Raw genomic sequence first — 20,502 nt, 5'->3', positions numbered from 1 at the left:
GCTAGCCTCCATTTATGGAGCTAGCCAATGGAAGAGAGAGGCGGTGCAAAGCCAACAACTGTTCTAACAAAAGATTTCGCCTGCGCGAACGCTGCTGCGCAGCGGATCGCCAGGCGAAACCTAAAAATATTACTGATTTCCACGACTTAAAACGACTTTTGCAGACTGAACAACATTTGCCTTGTTAACTTGAGTGACTCCTCTAGGTCTATTTTTGGTTGCCGCAGCACTGACAATATGTGTTTATTTTCAGCCACAAATTCATCAATCTGTACAATAAAGAGTGCTCTCTCTAGTTGAAACCGGTTTCGTTGGTCAGCATGCTCCGCAGACTTGGAACACTCAATGAGCTCAAAAACCCCACGGCTCTCTAGCAGAACTGGTGCTCGAGCCCTATTTTCCTTCTTTTATTTCTCTGGGTGTACACCGCCGAGTCCTTTTACTGTTTCCATTGCCTATCTTCAGGTGGATGCTTTTCAAATTCAATGTATCACAGGCAGTCGGATCTGTAAAGGTAAGAGCCTGGGGGCTCCGGTTTTTCTTGTCCCCCGCCCTTGGCCAATAGACGTGCTCCAGAGTCGTCTAAATGCCTTAAGGCATTTATCGTGTTATTAGCATCCAGGACCACGCCTCTTCCACAATACATAACTTGTCCTCGAGCCGGCTTTTAGTGTAATGACTAGCCCCGCCCACCCACCAAAGGCTATAAAGGTGTGGAAGGTGTCGCTCTTTTCTGGTGCTCGCTGAGCCCAACGGAGTTATGGAGCCGGGAGCTGCGGGATGGATGCAGGAGGAGTTACCGGGCTGCAGGTAAACACTCCTACCAAATTATAGCGGAAAAGGACAGTGCTCCCTGCTACAAACTAATGTTTCCTGGGCGATACAATGTCTCGCTCTGTACAAAATTCACCAGCATGTAATGGAAACTCCTGCCTTGCGATAATGGTCCATCTTGCGTGAAACGCGTCCCCCATCACGTGCCGCCCCCCATCATACCACCTCCGCATCACTGAAGTGCTCTTACCCATCACTGCTGATTACCGCTACCCGCGATTTTTTTTATCGTAGGTATATAAAGGTATAACTAAAGTGCGCACTTTTTTTTCTACTGTGTGGCCTCGACACTCTAATGTACGTTTCAAAAATCAGAAATTTTACAAAAAAATGGCAACATACTTTGGCTTCGTTTTTTAAACTTATGTCACGGCAAGGTTTCAAAATTGAGTACGTGGCTTCGAAATTATACTAACTGGCAGCTTAAACTCGTTTGAACCCAGTTATAAACCGCTTTCCAATACGTAAACATTTATTTAAAGCTAATTTCTTGCAGTAATGCGATTTTGGGGTTTCAACTGCTTCCAAGCACAAACTCACTTCCATGCCCGCCAGATGGAAGGGCTATTGGGATGGTGTGTACTTCTCACCCCTTCACAGATAAGCGATTTAGCTACAGCTTCCTGTTGAACCATTCTTACAGAGGTTGCGGACAGGCAGGAACGGGCACACGGACAGTGGGAGGGAGGGCAGGAACGGGCACACGGACAGTGGGATGGGGGGCGGGAACGGACAGCGGGACATCGCGCAACCCACCCCTGCAAAGGACACTTCCAAAATGGCGAAAACAAAGCTTTAAAAATAAAAATAAAAACACGCCCACAGCCGCATGACATGGGCAAAAGCCTAAAATTCTCGGGAACGCCCACGAATCTGCTCCGGCATTGACGGACAGATCTCTGTTCCAATGGCTAGCCTCCATTTATGGAGCTAGCCAATCGAACAGAGGGGCGGGACAACACACACATACTGTATACATAAGATTTTGCCTGCGCCGAAAACCTGCGTGGTGCGCAGCTTTCGACAGGCGAAACCTAAAAAAGGGTCTAGGAGACACAACCTAACCACAGACACAACGGGTGCACACAAACTAGCAAGCCGTTTGCAGGGATTTTGAAGGCAGTCCCGAGCTCACATAGCACTTATCTCCATGCGGAGCAAGTCAAACACACAACGGATTTCAGAATATTGAATGACTTTGGTTTAATTCAAACCGGAATACAGCAAACTGCAGAAATAGGCCCTAGGGGATATCAGAGTGCGGAGGAGACGGAGGGCTGACGGGACTGACTGAAAAAAATGTAGTGACTAATGAAGTTCACTGTGTAACGCCGCAAATGAAAGATCCAGTCCAGGTGGGCGGGGCCAAAAGTGGACAGGGCGGTATCAAGGAGGGACTAAAGAGCCTCCTTTACAATAGAAAGCCAGCGTTTACCCTGAACTATGACCCAAGCCAATGGGTAGAAGGGGCATGGCTTCAAGTCCCCTTCGGAAAGCGTATTGATGACAATAAGCACTCGCAGAGCGAGGAGCGCACGCACGCTCCAGCACTATGTCTGCGAGACCTAAACAACTACCTTACCATGCACGAACACGACATCCTAAGGTCCCGACCTCTTCTTTGGAACTGGAACCGGAAGCAGCAACTCCCTTGGCCAATCCTAGGGCTGCTCTCACCAGCATGACAGCAGCCCTAGGATTGGTGGGAGAGGCCTTACTCGGCGCTTCACAGCGCTCTTGAGGCTTTGGCTTGCTGTAACCCAGCTGTCACTGTTCGGAACGGGGCACGAAAATTAAAATGGTAAAAAATTACTATTTTATTTTTCATCTCTGGGGCTTTATTTTATTTTATTTATTTTCAGAGTTTTATATAGCGCGAACAAGATCTTTGCAGATATCAGAGCGCTTTACATAGAAGAGCACATGAGGGAACACAGTCAAATAGGTAGGTCGATAGTTCACAGAGTACAGAAGGGAACATGAGGGAACAAAGTCAAATACGTAAATCAGTAGATCATACAATACAAATAATACAATTGGGTGGCTGCAAAGCAGTCAAGTGGGTGATAAGACAGCTCGTACAAATAGATAAGTGGTCAAGCAAGTAATAAAGATCATCGCAGGGTGTTGATAGGGTTCGAGATAGTAGTACAGGTGAATTTAGCCATGAGGATAGCTTTTACTTCTTTTTTGAAGAGTGTAGTGGAAGAGAGAAGCCTGGTTTCGGGAGGGAGTGAGTTCCAAATCCTAGGCGCCATTCCTGAGAAAGAGCGCTTGTATGTTTTCTCCTTCCGGAATCTTCGAGGTTTCAACAGAAGATTGTTTGCGCCTCTCGTGTTTCTGGTTCCCCCAGAGATTGTCAATTTCTGAGCAAGGTAGCCGGGTGAGTTTAGGTGTACAGCCTTGTGTGTCATGCAGGCTATTTTCAAATGTATTCTGGCTTCAAACGGCAACCAATTCAAGGATTTCAAGTCAGGGGTGATGTGGGAGTGCTTTTTTGACCCCGTGATAAGTCTCGCTGCAGCATTTAGAGATGCTTTTAGTGGTGCAGTTGTAGTTAGTGGGAGTCCGCAGAGGGAGGTGATGCCGTATTCAATTCGTGGGATGACTAGTGTTTGCACCGCTGTTTGGAAGTCTTTGGCTGGGAGGTAGGGTTTAAGTTTCCTCAAAGTATTGATCTGGAAGTTCGCTCCCTTAGTAGCTTTGCTGACATGTTGCTGCATGTTGAGATTGGTGTCGAGTGTTATGCCTAAAGATTTTGCTGATTCCACGATGGTGGGTTGGACATTGAGTGCGGTTAGGAGTTTAAGCCAATGTTGAGTGGTGGTTATCTTCGATGGAGGTGCGATCAGAAGGAACTCTGTTTTCAGGGCATTGAGTTTGAGGTGATTGTCGGCAAGCCAGGATTGGGTGCATCTGATCGTTGAGTTCAGGAGCAGGATGTCATTGGGAGATTGCAGTTTGGGTTGGGGTTTAAGTGGGGCGACACTCCTATACTACAACAGAGGAGCCACCCCTGAGTATATGTAACCATAGGATGCTCTGTCTGGTCAGGAACAGTAAGCAATAGTATTTGCATCTATGAAAGGGAATGTTAGGCATATTGTTGATGTATTACGTTTTACCTCCTCTGGCCTCTGATTTGATCATACTACTTGGTGCTGATCACTAGCCACACATACTGCCAAAAACCATACTGTCTTATAAGGCAACTTTAGCGATCACAGTGAAGGTAGGCAGGAGGCGACCTATAAAACACACTATGAACTGATTCACCCAAAAACTTCCAGGCTATGAAACCACAGTCTCCTGCATACTACTCATAGATGACATCACACACAATGTCACACTGACATCATCAGTGATTCCAATGGTGCCCTCTCATAAGACAACAATCAAAGTCAGCAACTATAAATGTTTGTGAAGGAGGTTGTCGTGTTTGATTAATTGGAGCAGTTTTATAGGGGAATCAGAGACCGTGCAGGGGTCTGAATCTGGAACAAGTCAAGATTTTCTTGCCTTTCTGAAAGCACAATAGTTTTGTCATTTCCTACATCAGCTATGCTATTTAAGAAGTCACTTTGATGTCATGTAAGGTCAAGAGCAGTGCCAGGTGGAGTGGCTACGGTTGCACAGCTATCCATAACTAAAAGATCTTTGTCTTTTGTAGGTTTCAGATCAGCACCACAATGTATCTTAAATTGGAGCGTATAAGCCATTTGTATTGCTTTGGCTAGCAAGTGATCTCAGTAGACAAGCACAACTTATTTTAATAAAATATTTTTAGTGAGATTTTGGGGTTTTGCAATACTATATTTTAACAGCTGTCAAGAATGTTCCCGTAGCCCTGCCCAGAGTGTTCTTGCTGGGTTTGGCAAGTAGAAGATGAGGAAGTTAGAAATATGGGATTGGTGCATTATTGCTGCAAGTTATGCTAAAAGAGGAAGATAAGATTGTGAACCGAATGGATATGGAGAGGGGGTATATGTGAGGGATTGTGCGTGTGGTGTGGAGCAGGACGAGCTGTCTCGACTTACTCACTTCTCAGTAGAGCAGTATAAACATTGAAAGGTTTGTCAAGCTTTGTTTTTATACTTGTTCTAACTGCCTGAAACAGGCTTTGTTTTCTGAACAGGATATTTGTTGTGGGTAAGAGGTCTTCCTCTTCATACGGAAAGGTTCCCCTTGCACTTTGGCACCATGGAAAGCTCTGCTTGCTTATAATGTGGTATCGATTTAGGCGTAGAAGGATTTCAAAGTGTTTATCACCATCAAAGCCACAAGGGCTATCCTCAGTCAATAAAGGGTTACAGTACTGGTTATATAGACGTCATTGTAGAGGTGGTGCCAGTACCTAACTTGCATACCCTTCCCCATAATACACCTGTGAAACGCCAGTCCAATGCACACTTGCTCATAGTTACGCGTTACAACTACAGTGAAATGTTGTTATTAATCCAATTTCCGAATGCTTCTGGGACAATATCTGACAAATAACTGACTCTGAAACTGGAGGATCTCCCTTACTATGCAACTCTACTCTGGCAAGGCACCTAGAAAATAATTCAACACATAACACTCATCTATATGCATAGGGAATAATATACAAAGGGTTCTCCGTTCTTGATTCAGAAGTTCATAGACTATTGCCCGAATTATATTCTAAAATCAGCGAATTGCTACTTTCTTGCAGATAAACTAGACATGGTCCCATTGCATTGTCAGTACTGGTGATATAACTTTGAGGACCATCTACACCGATTCTGTGTGCTGAACAGACTCTTTCTTCATTATTCAGAAACGAAACACTAGCTAACCGTGAGTAGCCCTAAGAAGCCTTTCATGGCAAATGTTTAGTCTGTTACTACACAATAACATCACCCCAATTAGCAATATGGCTGCAGTTTTCCTGAAGGTGAGACATGGGCTTTCAGATTGTTAGAACCATGGAAAAGTTCTGCATCTTAAGGTTATGTTTGTTGATTGCCTAAGGTTTTTATGGTAGCCGTGTGGTTATAATGCTTTACCCCTTAACTGATCCAAACCCTCTGGAAGCTCAATTAGGTCATTGCTATAAGAAAATGCAATGATAAATGTGATACAATTTGGAATGGGCCTATAGATGGACACGATATTCAAGTCTCAGGTAATATTAAGAGTGCTCAGCAAGTTTTTTGCACCTAATTTTATAGTCTGAAATCTAATGTCATTGTGATAGAACAAAAAGAACAATTTATGGACGGAATGCTGAACAATGTCAAACATTCAACCCCGTCCTAAATCCATTTTGTTTTGCTCACCATGCAATTCTAATTTGGGCTCAGTCATGTGCAAATTAGTCTTGACCCTGCTCCTAGCTCCTCATAAGAACAGTCTAGTCCGAACTGCCAGCCAGGTTCTCCCTAGACCGGAAACAAGCATCCTAGGACTGGTTTTGAGGTATGACCCCTCAATCCTCCAGAGGCATGGTGAGCACTGGACACGTATGGGCATACCCACCCCACTATAGGTGACAAATGCAAAAAGAACAATAGGACAAAAGAGGAAAGATGACAAATACCATTCATGTTATTTTAACAAATTGCACAGGAGCGCAGAAATCATTTGTCAGCTTCAACAGAATGCAGGTGTTCATCAGTTCATTGCAAACAGAGGCACTGTTTGCACTTAGATCCCTATGCAATTACAAATAGTTGGGTATATTGTGAGTATATAGGTTTGGAAAGTGCTAACACCTATGTTATTATTCCCTTCATCAGGTTGTCTTGGTTACTAGTAACAACTAATGTACAGATAGTAATTTTTGAGAACAGCTGCCAAAATGTTTACCATTAATAATCATAATAATCATTAATTATTATAAGCCGGATTATGACAACAGCTTTTATAGCAGGGCTGAAGCCTCCATGAAAACCTCAATTTCTGCTCGGACTATGCAATTCACCCACTAATACACCCTGTGATCCATAAAGGGACAAGCTGACAATGCAGAGCTAGAGGTCCTTTGCGTCAACTTTCACTCCGTGAGTTAATGCATACCGTATGCAGGACCAGCCGTTCCATGTTTGCAACTGCAGCAATAATCACAAACATTTGAAGCACGGTTTGCACGCTGGTATTAGAAGGAACATGGCAAAAGACTAGCTGAAGTACTTTTTGTACATTGCAAACTGGCTTCACATTGCCTCTGAGTATGTTTTGCGCTAGTTGCAAAAGATTGGTTCAATCACATACTGTGAAAAGCACCGGCGAAGGGCATCCCGCCCTCTTGCAGTGGAGTTCCCTCATACATTTTGCAACAACCACCAAGCAAGCAGCTGGAGCAGGATGACATTTGCTGACTTTCGAGCCACGCTGAGCTGAGTCAGCTTTGGACCAGGGCCTACCTGGGAAGGACACTCTAGACAGTGCCAAAGCATTATGTCAACTCCATCCACACCCTGGGCGGAGAACAATACAGTGTAACACCGGCCACAGACAAATCATGTTACTGCACAAAGACATTTAATAACACCCACCAGAAATTACACCTGGTTGTTCTTGGTAAGGAAGGACAGGCGGTGAAGTAAGTGTCAGGGCAACGTCATGAGCAACGCTCCACACCAATAAACAAGGTGCACAAAATCAGACGCCAATTATATATCCGAGTGTGGTACATTTTCGTGATTTCATTCCTTAGCTATCTCTAAATGAAGTCTTTGGCATTCACGTGAAGCTGGAATTGGCATCAAATGGAGCACTTTGGCAGACGCTTGAGTAGCCATTAAGTCTGACTTGTCCAACAAAAACTGTAGCAGAAAGATGAACACTGAGGAGAACTAAGTCTTACCAGCACACTGCCATCAGCCTTGGGCTGTCGGGCAAGACTGACGCCCATCCACTCATGGTCTCTGTCTTCCTTGCAGGTCTTTCCACAGGTTGTGCCTCGATCATTGCCTGCAGGACAAGAGTAGGAAATTAATAGGATGGTTGCACTGCGCCTGCCCACCAGGTCAACAAATCTATCTACAGAGGCATGCAGAGAGAACCTGAAGCTAACGTACCTTCATAACATTAAATTGTAAAACACAATACAGATATCTCCAGAATATGTGTAGTGTCAACTGTATTACCAAATCATATCTTGCCAAGTTTTGCAAATTCCATTTAGTACTAACCATTTGCTCAAAATACTTGTTATATTGGGTGTTTAAATAAAATAACAGGGACATAAAATCGTGTGGACCAAATAGTTTGCAAGAATATCAAGAACAAAAATATCAAGAAGTACGTTTCTATGGGTAAGCAGAGTTTTACTATATGTAACTCCACATACATGCATCTTGACAATATATATTGTCATGCCACGTAGATGTGGAGTTAAGAATAGTGCATTTATACTTACCTATTTGCGCCTACCTAGCCGATATATTGGTCCTCGATATTTTTGACATGATAGTCTGACCACATCATGTTTTAGTTACAGATATTTGTCAGGGATCCCTATATTGCTATTTCTTTGGCTTGATCCATCAGCAGCATTAGAGACCAACACAATAACCCAGCATGCCTGGGATCCAGTGAAGGTGTGCAGTAGCAAAGCTGCGGTCGAGCTACAGATGTCACACTTAGAACTCAGTCCTTAACTCTTAAGCAGGCATAATGGAGGTGGCTCTTCAGAAAGGATTCCCAGTAGTTGGAAGCCTCACACAGCGATTCGAATGGCCACTTTGCACGAAGAATACATGTCGCACAAATATATGCACACATATATCTCACATATATTGTTTTGTGAAACAACGTACTAATGACGCAAACTATAATATTTGTCATAAAAAATAATTTCAAGAATGGTATACACCATAACATATGCATTTGTGTAGGGCGCATATTCATCCAGACTAGTATCTTGGTGTTGGATAACAGATATTTATTGTTACCCAACTAAATGGTACAAATGCTATGGAGCTCAGGAGGATGAAAGACAGAGTGGACCCTCAGAGATTTGAACCTGTGACTATGAGGTCAAATACAGTCCCCTGCAGTGGGCACATTACTCCACTGAGGCACCAGATTCGGCATACCCTTCTATCTATCATGGAGACAACAAGATATGAGAAACTCAGAAGTTGGTGCAAAAACACTGATTCCTGCGCTGTATTCCTCAAAATCTGATAAATGACGCAAGTTCCACTTCTCTGGAATTAAGGGGGGCCCTGTATCAGGAACTTTGGTGGTGAGAGGAAATGCCCCGGGGAAAAAAATGCCAATTTTAGGCAAAAATGGCTGCTAGTTAGAAGATTCTTTTGCACGAGGATAAGTATTGAAGCATTTTGGATAAGACTAAAATATCAAAATGAATGCTTACCCGTAGAAATCCTCTTGCTTTTTGTCTGCTTGAGAGATGTACGTATATAAGAATACATATAAGTTTACAGTGACGCTTAGGAAGGCAAGGCTTTTTGGGGCTAATTTACAAGCCCCTTGCGCTGTCGATAGGTCACTATTTCCCATATTAACCGCTTGTTGCTTCGAACGTTATGCGCCAGTGCTGAACGTTCGAAGAAACAGGTGCGGCCGCGTCGGCCAACGGACGTGCACAGCACTGGCAAGGTAGTGCTCGCGACGACCGTTGGCCGACGGCAGCACTAAAGGGGTTAAAAGTGAGGCACAGGCAGCCCAAGGGGATTGTAAATAAGCTTCTTTATGTTCATACCTGGCTCAAAAAATGCGAGATTGGGCGACACCATACCCAAAAACGTAAACCACTTTGCTTTAATATCAGTTCACATGTTCGGTTGCTTTTTTCTAGTAAACACATTTTTCCAAGTAAATGAACTTTCCACGATGCCTAGATGCCAACAAATTCAAACCCAGTGATATGTGAACGTGTTGCTTTATTTTAATTAGTTTGAAGTCTGCTATTATAAAAGCAAGGTAATCAAACAGTGCTGAAAACTGCTGTCCTGTGGCACGCCCCACAGAGAGAGATTCTGCACACCTGAGCAAGCTGTGCACATTCTGTTTTTTTTCCAGCAAATTTCCCTTACTCTTCGGACAGATGTCGTACTTTGCTTATAAACAGTGGCGGTGCGTCCATTGGGGGCGTTGGGGCGTTGCCCCACTAGCCATGGACGACCGCACTACATCAATACAAGCATTTGAGAATGTTTTCTCAAAGGCATTCTGTCTGATTAAATTTCTGAGCGCACTGCGCGCTACCGGCCGGGACAAGCCCGACAGAATCGGGCATGGTATATGGAAGTGGGCCGTGGTGGGTGGGGGCGGGGCTGCGGCAGAGTGACAGGCAGCGCACAGGCAGAGGGAGCAGTGTCGGAGAGTGAGACTCAGACTACGCATGTGGAATGAAGGAGTACTCACAATTTTGACTGGCCCGCGCATGCGCTGCAGTGGTAGACCTTCCCTCCCCCCCTCTTTAGCACAGGCACTGTCAGGCAGGGACCCGGGGTCCCCGGTCTCTAAAAGGGCAGATAGTGTCCTGCTCGTAGCCCAATCCTGGTGCAGTGTTGCTGGTAACGCTGCGCCAGGATTGGCTGCTGCAGCAGGATGGTGCCGCGTGTGGGTGTTGGTTGGCAGCTGAGGGGCCGCACTGTATGGCCAATCACCATATGGCTATATCCAGCCATATCGAGGTGATTGGCCATTTGAACGCTGTCTCGACGTCACCGCGCATGGCGCGTGCCAGAACACAACTACAACAAGTAAGTAGTAGTAAGTGAAAGTAGACTGTAGAACTAAACACAGAGTCAACGCGTGAGTGACCAGTTCCGCTGCTCCGCAGTTCGTCGTCGTTGTGGTGTGCTCCTGCCTGCTGCTGCTGACCAGTGCAGTTGTGTTGTGTGCCCAGTCAGTGCCCAGTTGCTATGGGGGTCCGGACCACGTAAGTTTTTTATAGTGACTGTGCCCGTGCGTGCCGCTAGCCAAAGTGTCAGTGTGGCCCTCGCCTGAGTGTGGCTCGTCGGTGGCCCGTGGCCGTGTTTGCAGTCTTGAACTGTTGATCTCAGGGGGACTCGCGGGCAGGGTCAGGAGGGCAGCTTCGTTGAGTTGGGGGTGTTGGGGGGGCTTACGGGCACGTCCTGAGCTTGAGTCGAGGAGCAGCGCTGCAGACCCCGGCTCTGTGGATTTAGCTGGAATAAGCAATGCACAGCACGGATTGTGCGCTCCGAGCAGATCTCACTGCGAATGCTGGCTGCTCAAATTTTCGAATCACACTCGCATGTATTTCCACCAACACCTGAACACCCTTTAAGCACCGGGGACAGAAAGTGCAGGGGTTTCGGACCCGATATTCTTACTTTTGTTGGTGTGGCTGGGCTGGCATCTTTAGATTTGTGTGCAGTGATGGAAAAAACATGTATTTAATTTGAGCACAGTCATTCACAGAGTGTGATAACTTTGTGCGTGTTTAAAAATGAAGCGATGCTTGCTCGGCCCAGATTTGTGTTTACATCAGCTAAGTTTTTGTATTAAATTGTGCTTTAAAAGACCATGGTTTCTGGTAGGCCAATTAACATGCAAGGCATTGTTTACTAATATATGGCAGTTTACATACACGAGTCTCAGAGTTTTAAATGGACATAGAAAAGTGCAGGTGCTCACATTTCGATTACCTGTCTGCTACTGAGAAGTGCCACTCTCCCATTAAATGTATTGCAAGGGTGCTGAGAAGTGCATACATAGAGTGTTAAATTACTCAGTAGTGCCTATTGTGACACGACCCCATGTTATTCCTTCAGTTCCTGTACATTGATGGAACGGTCCGATGAATCAGCCTTTTAACACCAGGCCCCGCGCACAGAAACATTGAAATGGGTGGAATGCGTCCCTGTGTTATGCAACTGGTGCTCGTGTAAGCCGTTCCCTCGGGTTTGTTTTCTCTTGATGTGGTGAGCGCTGCCTATTATCAGACTCCGTGCCTTGAAGCCCTCAATATTATTGGCTGGGAGAGGATGGGTCATTAAAGACCTGCTGACTATGGAAGTAGGCAATCAGATTGGAGTCCCGGCACGGCTCAGCACCCTGTGATTCCAGGCAAATCGCTTCACCTTCCCTTGTTCACAATATGAATGCGTCCCTGTTTTATGTAACTGGTGCTCATGTAAGACGCTCCCTCTGGTTTGTTTTCTATTGACGTGGTGAGCACTGCTTGTGCTCAGACTCAGTGCCCTAGAAGCCCTCCATGTTATTGGCTGGGACAGGATGTATAACAGAGCTGCTGACTTTGGAACTATGCAATCAGATTCGAGTCCCGGCATCATCTCAGCACTCTGTGATCCCAGGCAAATCACTTCACCTTCCCTTGTTCACAATATGAATGCATCCCTGTCTTATGTAACTGGTGCTTTTGTAAAAAGTTCCCACAAGTTTGTTTTCATTGATGTGGTGAGCGCTGCCTGTGCTCGGACTCAGTTCCTAGAAGCCCTCAATGTTATTGGCTGGGAGATGATGGGTCATTACAGAGCTGCTGTCTGTGGAACTAGGCAATGAGACTGGAGTCCTGGCGCCGGCTCAGCACCCTGTGATTCCAGGTAAATCGCTTTACCTTCCCTTGTTCACAATATGAATGCGTCCCTGTATTATTTAACTGGTGCTTGTGTAAAGTGCTCCCTCTGGTATGTTTTCTCTTGCTGTGGTGAGCGATGGCTGTGCTCAGACTCAGTGTCTAGAATCCCTCGATGTTATTGGCTGGGAGAGGATGGGTCATTACAGAGCTGATGACTTTGGAACTAGGCAATCAGACAGGAGTCCTGGCGCTGGCTTAGCACCCTGTGATTCCAGGCAAATTGCTTCACCTTTCCTTGTTTTTTCAGTGGATGGACGCTTCAGTAAAGGAGGCCTCAAAACCAACCAGACACATTAAAAGCAGGGGATGTGCTGGACTAAGACCCCTCTTTGGATATTTTCCCCGGGGGAATCCTTTAAAATGTTAGTGTCACAGAAGGCCTCGGATCAGAACCAGATGCAATCAAGCAAAATAACATTCTAGAATGCTTCTATTTGACTGTGACCCAGTATTGGATGAAGAGCGCTAGATCTGCACTCTTTCTCTCACGCAGAATTACATACCAGAATCTCATTCTCCCCTAGCACCCGAGACTCTGCACACACACTGAGGCCACCTAGGACAAGTTCCTACACTGTAGCAGTCTAGCCCCGGTCCAAATTAAGATTTGATGAGTGCTGATGGAGTGCTTTCAGCATGCTTGTTGGAGCTCATCCTCAAACCCATACACCTCTGCCCTCTCTGACGTCATAACACCTAGGGGAATGAATGGGAGAGTGCTAGTAAATCCAGCTCTGACTCCCACTGACCCCTCGCATCACAGGGAGGGGCAGCGTGATGTCAGAAGTGGAGGAGGCATCACTACTTACTCCCTCGGGACTCTACAGGGCCTATGCCTTTAATTTAAAGCCTCTGACAGGCCCAGATACCGTTACAAGCAAGACACTCATGACACACACTAGACACTCATGACACACACACACACACACACACACACACACACACTCCACACACACACTCCACCTCACTCTCCCTCTCTTATGCTTTCACTGTGCACCAAACATTTGTAAAGCCAATAGGTTTGGCACTCACACTTGAGCACTAATGATAGCAATACAAAATACTTGCTGCAGTGCAAAACAATTAAAATAAGGGTTCCTTTGTGTACATAATGTACTAAGGAGAGCGATTTTAACATAGGGTGGCACGTACTTTTCAGAAGTAAAATAGTCCCTCGTGTTCCAGGTCTCGCATTATTAAAGTTTGAGGTATTGGCATTGTAAATGACAATGCCTTTTATTCATTTGCATTGGTGCGTAAACAAGCGATTTGTACTTATAGTCCATGCTTATGAGAAGCAAGGCTGGCAGTCTCTTTTACTGCCAGCCTTGCTCATTGTAAGCAAGGACTATATGTTCAAAGTGCGTGTTTATGCACGGATTGTAGGTTTTAAAAACAAATGAATAAAAGGCATTGCCATTTACAATGCCAAAAGCTCAAACTTTAATAATGCGAGACCTATTGCATTGTAAATGCTTGCTTTTTAAATGTATTTACTTTTGGGGAAATCGCACCTGACTAAGTTATTTAAAAGAGTGACCATGTTTGATGTGTCTTTATCTACAAGATGCTCAGCAACTTTCTGAAGAAGCAGGGGGAGTTCCTGGGAGAGCTGCTCGGGGAGAAATCTTCGGGGACGTGGTGGTCCTTTTTCCCCGGCAGCCGAGGAAGCTCCAGTTGGACTGTTCGAGATGCATCTAATGCATTATATGTTCCTTGAAGTTGAACCGAGGGAACAGGGATGATATGATTCACATGATCATCCCTGTTCCTGATGTGAAAGAGGTCAACCGTTGCCCACAGCAATTTATTTCAAGCAGCAGAAATGCTCTCCAGTGAGTGCCACCGCCCCCTCCGCTGCCCTCATGTTTGTTTTCGTGTTGGCACCAGCCCTGTCTCAGCAGACACACAATCTGACAATACATCCAAGGCAAGCGGAACTTGAACTCTATCCAGCGCCTTGCCTCGAATTAAATGTCTATTTAGGTTAAATTAAACTTTGACAAAAAACGCGAGCACAAAACCGCACCAGTCACAGTGACCGCTGCAGCCACCCATAAGTCTAACTTTTATTCTAGTGACTGTAATCATGTCTCTTCACTGCCTAAAGAAGAATGTGCATTGTTTGACTTTAACATAGTTTCATCCCTGTGCAGCCTTGGCTGAATGAATGAATATCCTCATTCATTTGTCTGATTTTAATACTAGTGCATGGGCTGATGCGTCCTTTAATGCAGCCTGCAGAGCAGCATTATTATCCACTGATTAGCCTACCTTTAATATTTGTGATGGGCGCAATGTCTTCTCTAGACAATCTGAAGAGCAGAATACATATTATTGTTCTGTCTAAAATATTATTCATGACAGCGTTTTTCTGTGTGCCCTGCAGGGCTGCATTTATACCCAATGATTAGCACACCTTTTCTTTTACTATCTGGGCACACTACTGTCCCTTTGCATCCTGAAAACATGATTTGCTATGCATTGTTTTGTTATTTATTGATAATACCCTTCCTGTGCAGCCATCATATAATTAATATCGATTGATGCATCTGAGTAAATGGGCATACCGCTCCAGTGCAACATTAAGCCTCATTGGTCACTCGAATATTCACAGACCTCTACCACGAAGGGGCACCACGCCGGCCAGTGCAGCCCGAAGAGCGAATAAATATTCATGGTTTAGCCAACTTTATTCATGAAGGAGTGGGGCGTCCTGCACATCAGCGTTAATATGCATTGATTACAATAGCTTTCATTGGCTGCACACACTGATTTTCATACGAGAACATGTAATAATCATTGATTAGCCTTCAATATTAATGATGACGCACACTGTCCTAGTCATTCATCCAGGGTATCCTGCAGTACAACATTAATATTAATTGAATAGCTTGACTTTTAGTACTGACGACGAGGCCCAGTGTCATCTCCAGCCGATGGGCAGCTTCGATATTCATCCTTGCATGAGTTTAAATGGATTATTAATGGAGGGGCCCTCCATTGCTTGCAGAGCCGCATTAATAATCATTCATCCATTAGTTTAACTTTTATATTGATGAAGAAGCAGTGTGTACTACAGCACAGCATGCAAGGCAGCATTATAATCATTCATTCATTAGCTTACATGTAAAATTAATAGAGGGGCACACTGTTCACCCTTGCAGCTTGCAGAGCAGCATTAATATAGGCCTTTCATTAAGTTAAAGCCATTTGCTTTGCTATACAATACCATTAGCAAAGCAAATGCCTTTAACTTAATCAAAGGCGCGACCTATTACATTTTCAATGCTTGGGTAACAGACTGATCGCAGCCCTTTAGTAAAAATATATCAGGCCCAAACATGTACCTGATGCAGATCACAAAATGCTGTAAATAGGTCAGTGAGTCACTGCATTTGTCAGAGAAATCATTTTGTCACTTGCAGTTCGTAAGTTAAAATCCTAACATACAACAGTTAGCTATTGAATACTGCAAGGTAAAAATGGTACCGTTATGTTTCACCCCCCCAGTCTTTGTTTGATTTACCCAATGTCTCAAAAATAAATTGTTATATTTTTATTTACAGCACCTGGTAAAAAAGCCTGACAACCTGAACCTGTTTAGTTGGTTCTTTTGTTGTTTGCAGTTTAAATCAAAACAATATGTGAGGTTCTCAGCATTGTATCTTGAAGTCTGTTATGAAGCTCTGTGGTTATACTGAATAAGCAGCTACCTATGTTATATGACAGCTCTTTAATAATGTAATACCTGCACTTTCACAATTGCTTTATTAACCTTCCGGCTTTCTCAAATTTGCTTGAAAATGCACCATTTTGCCACGATTTTTTCAAAATTTTCTCGGGGGGAAATCCCCCCGAACCCTCCTTAGGGGGTTCGGGCTCGCTCGCTACGCTCGCTCGCTACGGTGCAGTATGATTAGCAGTTTCCGCCTCACCACTTTCAAATGTCACCAGCCGCCACTGCTTATAAATTGAGGGGTTGATTTAAATTTTTTTGGTAGGCCACATTTTGGGCTACAATCCGGCCCTGGTGAAAACTTGGGTCATGGGTGGGAACGAGGGATTTCCCAGGGGAAATACAGTTGGCAGCTATTGAAATCTGCAGAGTATTCACAAACCTTCACAATGTTTTGACACAAGTTTATGCAGGAAACATAATGCCAGTTAAGTGTGTTAAACACCCAAACACTCCCATATTTTATTGAACTGGGCAAAAGGGGGTGTCTGCAACCCAAAAACATTTTTCAAGAGGAGAAGAAAAAGAAGAAAGTTGTGAGAGGTAATGAACATTTCTGCCATTCTTACTCTTACTGATTGTCTTCCTTGCTGACTACAGTTAGGGCCTCATTACAAGTTGTTTAGAGTTCATGGGAGATACCAGAGACGGAATTACTGGTTCTGGCCAGAGCCTCGCCACCTTAAAACATCTCTGAAAGTTCCTGTCCTTGGAATGGGAAATAGCCTTGTGGACCCAGGATTAAGTGGTCCTGTTATGCAAGGGTATGTAGTTATTCTTGACTATGGAGGATTTTCTGCTCCTGTTTACCGCCTGCTTACCGCCTGCTATAAACAGATGGTAAAATAGAGCGGGGTCAATGAGGGGTGAATCAGGGGGTGAAGGAAGTGTTTGGGGTTGGCAGCCTCAGAGGCTGCTGGAGAAACATTGCACACTCTTGCTGTAGAAAGACGTTGGTACATGCAGGGTCGAATTGGGATACAAAATAGACCTAATCACCAAAATAAATGTGGCATCCATGAGTGAATCAGATAGCCCAAAAAGTAGGCTACATTTGCAGATTGGGCCATAACTTGTAAAGAAAATCTGTTTTGCAAAGTAAGGGATACTGCATGCATTTGTGTTTGCTGCAAGCAATGTCTGTGGTAATATCAGAAAAATCAATAGTAAAAACTTGCCCACCAGACCATAAAACCGGTCCACAAACATCAAAAACATCCCACACACTGGCCTGTCAGACCAGCCCTTATGACACTGCCAGATTATCATATATATAGGCCAGTCCGACCGTAGGTGTCGGGTGAAATTGGACCCAATTCTCTTGTCACTGGTAAGTTTGAGTGCAGAAACTCAGGAGCACACTTAGCGGTACTCCCCTTGCATGTCTAGGTATACCACTCTGGTATTTGCCCTGCATGTCTGGGTATAGCACTCTGGCTCACTCGGAATGAGGGCCTGAAAAATTAGTATGCAGGAGAAAGATGCTGCATGGAAATCCATTATTTGGAAAAAATATCATGGGTAAAACTGGGACCTATTTTTAAACACCTCAAAAGCCAGAGATGTATGCAAATCAGAGGAGGAGCCCGTATATGTGTAGATTTCTGAATTTCCAAAAGTTTCTTTGGAATCAGGCCCCCTTGTATTTTTCGTAGGCAGTTCTACTAGATCTACCACATATTTTGTAAAATGTCAATTTCAAAATTGCATATACATTTGAAGCAGCTTATCTCAACACAGGAGCTAACGAGCAAACTGTATTACAATCTCCATATTAATATACATCAGAAAACCCTTTTCTTCACCTGAGGACCTCTTTTACTTTGCATAAATGTTATGTTATGTTAGTGCGGCTCTTTTATAGCGCACGGCTACTCCAAGGAGTGTCCCGGCGCTTTAGCAAAGACCCGAGAGAGAGAAATCCAGGGCAGATGCAGGGCATCAGAAAATTACTGGGTAAAAAGCCAAGTCTTCAGCTCCTTCCTGAAAACCAGTAGATTACTGATTTTCCTAAGGGAGACGGGCAGGGAGTTCCAACATCGAGGTGCCAAGTATCGAAAAGAGCGGCCTCCAATTCTCGCCCGCCTAATGGAAGGAACAGAAGCCATGGCAAGGGACGACAATCTCAGAGATCTTGAGGGCTGATAAAAGGCTAGGCGCCTCCTGGTGTATCTGGCCCCTGCGAGATGAAGCGCCTTAAAGGCAAGAGTCAGAGCTTTAAAAGTAATGCTTCTTGCGACAGGGAGCCAGTGAAGCATTTTAAGCAACTCCGCTGCACTCACTCTTCGATGAAGGCCATAAATGGCCCTTGCAGCGGAGTTCTGCACCAGCTGAAGGCGCGCAAGAAGGAATTTTGGCAATCCCAAGTAGAGCACATTCGCATAATCAGCTTCTAAAGGAAGAATACATAGGGCCACCTCCCAGAGGACAGTTTCTCCAGCCGTAGAAGTGTACAAGGTTGCTGCCCAGACCGCTAAACTGTATAGGGCTGAGGTTTGGGATGTGGCTTCTCTAGATTCCCTTGTAGCCAGAGAAAAACAGTTTATTAGACCATTACTTTGTTTACCTCAGTCTAGACCACTTATCCCAGTATACTTTGATTTAACCTTAAATCCGATAGGTTAGCTGGCAGCTTTGAGACGATTGGTCTATTGGGTTAGGATATGGTCTACCCTGGAATTGGAATCCTACAGACAAGGCCTCCGGGTAACTTGTCCGGCTGATTATTCCATGGCTGCCCCACATAAAAAATGGATCTATATCTTGGGCCTGGAAGCTATGAGGATCAATCTTTCCTCTATTAACTTATCATCAAAACTCCTTTCGAAGAAATCGTTTTGGGGGTATACAAAAAAATACACATGGAACTCTGATAGTAATAGCCTCACCCGCAGGTTTCGAATTAAAAAAAACCCTCTCTGAAGTATACCCTCATGAGGTTACTCCGCACTGGGACACAAAATTCTTTATTAAGTTTAGTGGTGGCACCCTGGCACTGAACAGCTATACTTGCAAATGGAAGAAGGTGGTCCCTGACAAAAAAAAAATTATTTCATATTTGGACCAGATGGAAACCATTGAAATCATTTTGATTTGCTGCCCCTTGTATCTACGTGCTGGAACAAAATAACTGAAACCCTATGTCGGAATATGGGCTTCCTGCATTATTCCCTGCTCTCTGACTCTGAACTCTCAGTTCAGATACGAGCAGGGTGACGATTTTTTGCTTGAGTAGATTTCTACTTGCAGTGGGAGTGACCAGGAAACACTTGGGCCGCCCGTCGCTATAGATTATGTTTGTTTCCGTGTTCTGAGACATGAAACCAACTTGCAGCAGGCTCACTCAGAGGTGGAAGATACGGATACAACCTGGGTGGTTGTCCCCTAGCAGCCTGTGTTGTCCCTTGAACTGTTGTATCATTGTTTTAATCCTACTATGTGTCCCATGTCCATCCTGTGAGGCTTCGTTATATAATGTAATTGCGGATTTATGTGTATAGTGAATATTATCTTTAGTTACAGAAGGTTTTATAACTTGCTTTTAATGTAGGGTTGGCTGTTGTAGCACTTGCACTTTAATACGGATGACCTGTGGAATCGTGGTGGGCGTGTATTTGTTTTACTGAATTAGGGCGCAAGAGTTAGTATGCAGGTGCATGTCGTTCTAGTGGAGGGCTTTGCTGCTGTATTATAAACCTTTATATTCTGCTGTGTTTTTTATTCTGTAAATGAATGGGTGAAGTGATGATTTTTGTATGATGCAGTTTCCTGTTTTATACCACAACATTCTACTACTCATCATGATACACAACATACATAAGCATCCATCATCACACTGCACACCACATATCTGTCAATACAACACCCCTCCCAATACACCCCAACATTAATGACAACTCCTCACCCAGCACCACAGCAGCACGCCACACGTCCCCCATTACAAGACTCTTCCTCTCACTACACAACATGTCACCTCACAACACAGTTACAGCTCAGTATTCCAAACAATACCACTGTAACCACCATACAACACACACTTCATATCGAAAACACCATTTGACCATTCTCAGCTCTTCAGCTCATTCTGTAACATCTATTGAGGCAACAGCATATGACCTTGCCCTATCTGACACCAATAGATATTACATTTAACTATAGGGGCCTCTTGACCCAGGAACTAGCTGAGTGCCAGAAAGATGGACCAAAGAAAATACATATACAATATACAACAGGGACTTGAATAATCAAAGCAGAGAGCCTGGGTACCAGAAAGATGAGAGTGATTTACGCAAAAGACATCCATGCTGGAACATTGGAACCGGGATACTGAGACATATTACTCAGAAAGCACACCAGGCAGAACCTA

General features: G+C 44.5%; 1 protein-coding gene across 1 annotated transcript in view; it reads right to left on the bottom strand.

The window, feature by feature from the left end:
- ITGA9 (integrin subunit alpha 9) overlaps nt 1-20,502 on the bottom strand; it is an 885,057-nt gene that overhangs the window by 785,966 nt on the left and 78,589 nt on the right. Inside the window, exon 3 of the mRNA XM_086964777.1 lies at nt 7,664-7,770. Coding sequence (XP_086820903.1) covers nt 7,664-7,770 — 107 coding nt within the window. The remainder of the gene's footprint in view (nt 1-7,663; nt 7,771-20,502) is intronic.

Source organism: Lissotriton vulgaris, chromosome 4_1 (genome assembly GCF_964263255.1).
Source record: "Lissotriton vulgaris chromosome 4_1, aLisVul1.2, whole genome shotgun sequence".
In the NCBI taxonomy this organism is placed as follows: Eukaryota; Metazoa; Chordata; class Amphibia; order Caudata; family Salamandridae; genus Lissotriton; species Lissotriton vulgaris.
Note: the sequence above shows the minus strand (reverse complement) of the source record. Positions and strands in the feature narration are given on the sequence as shown.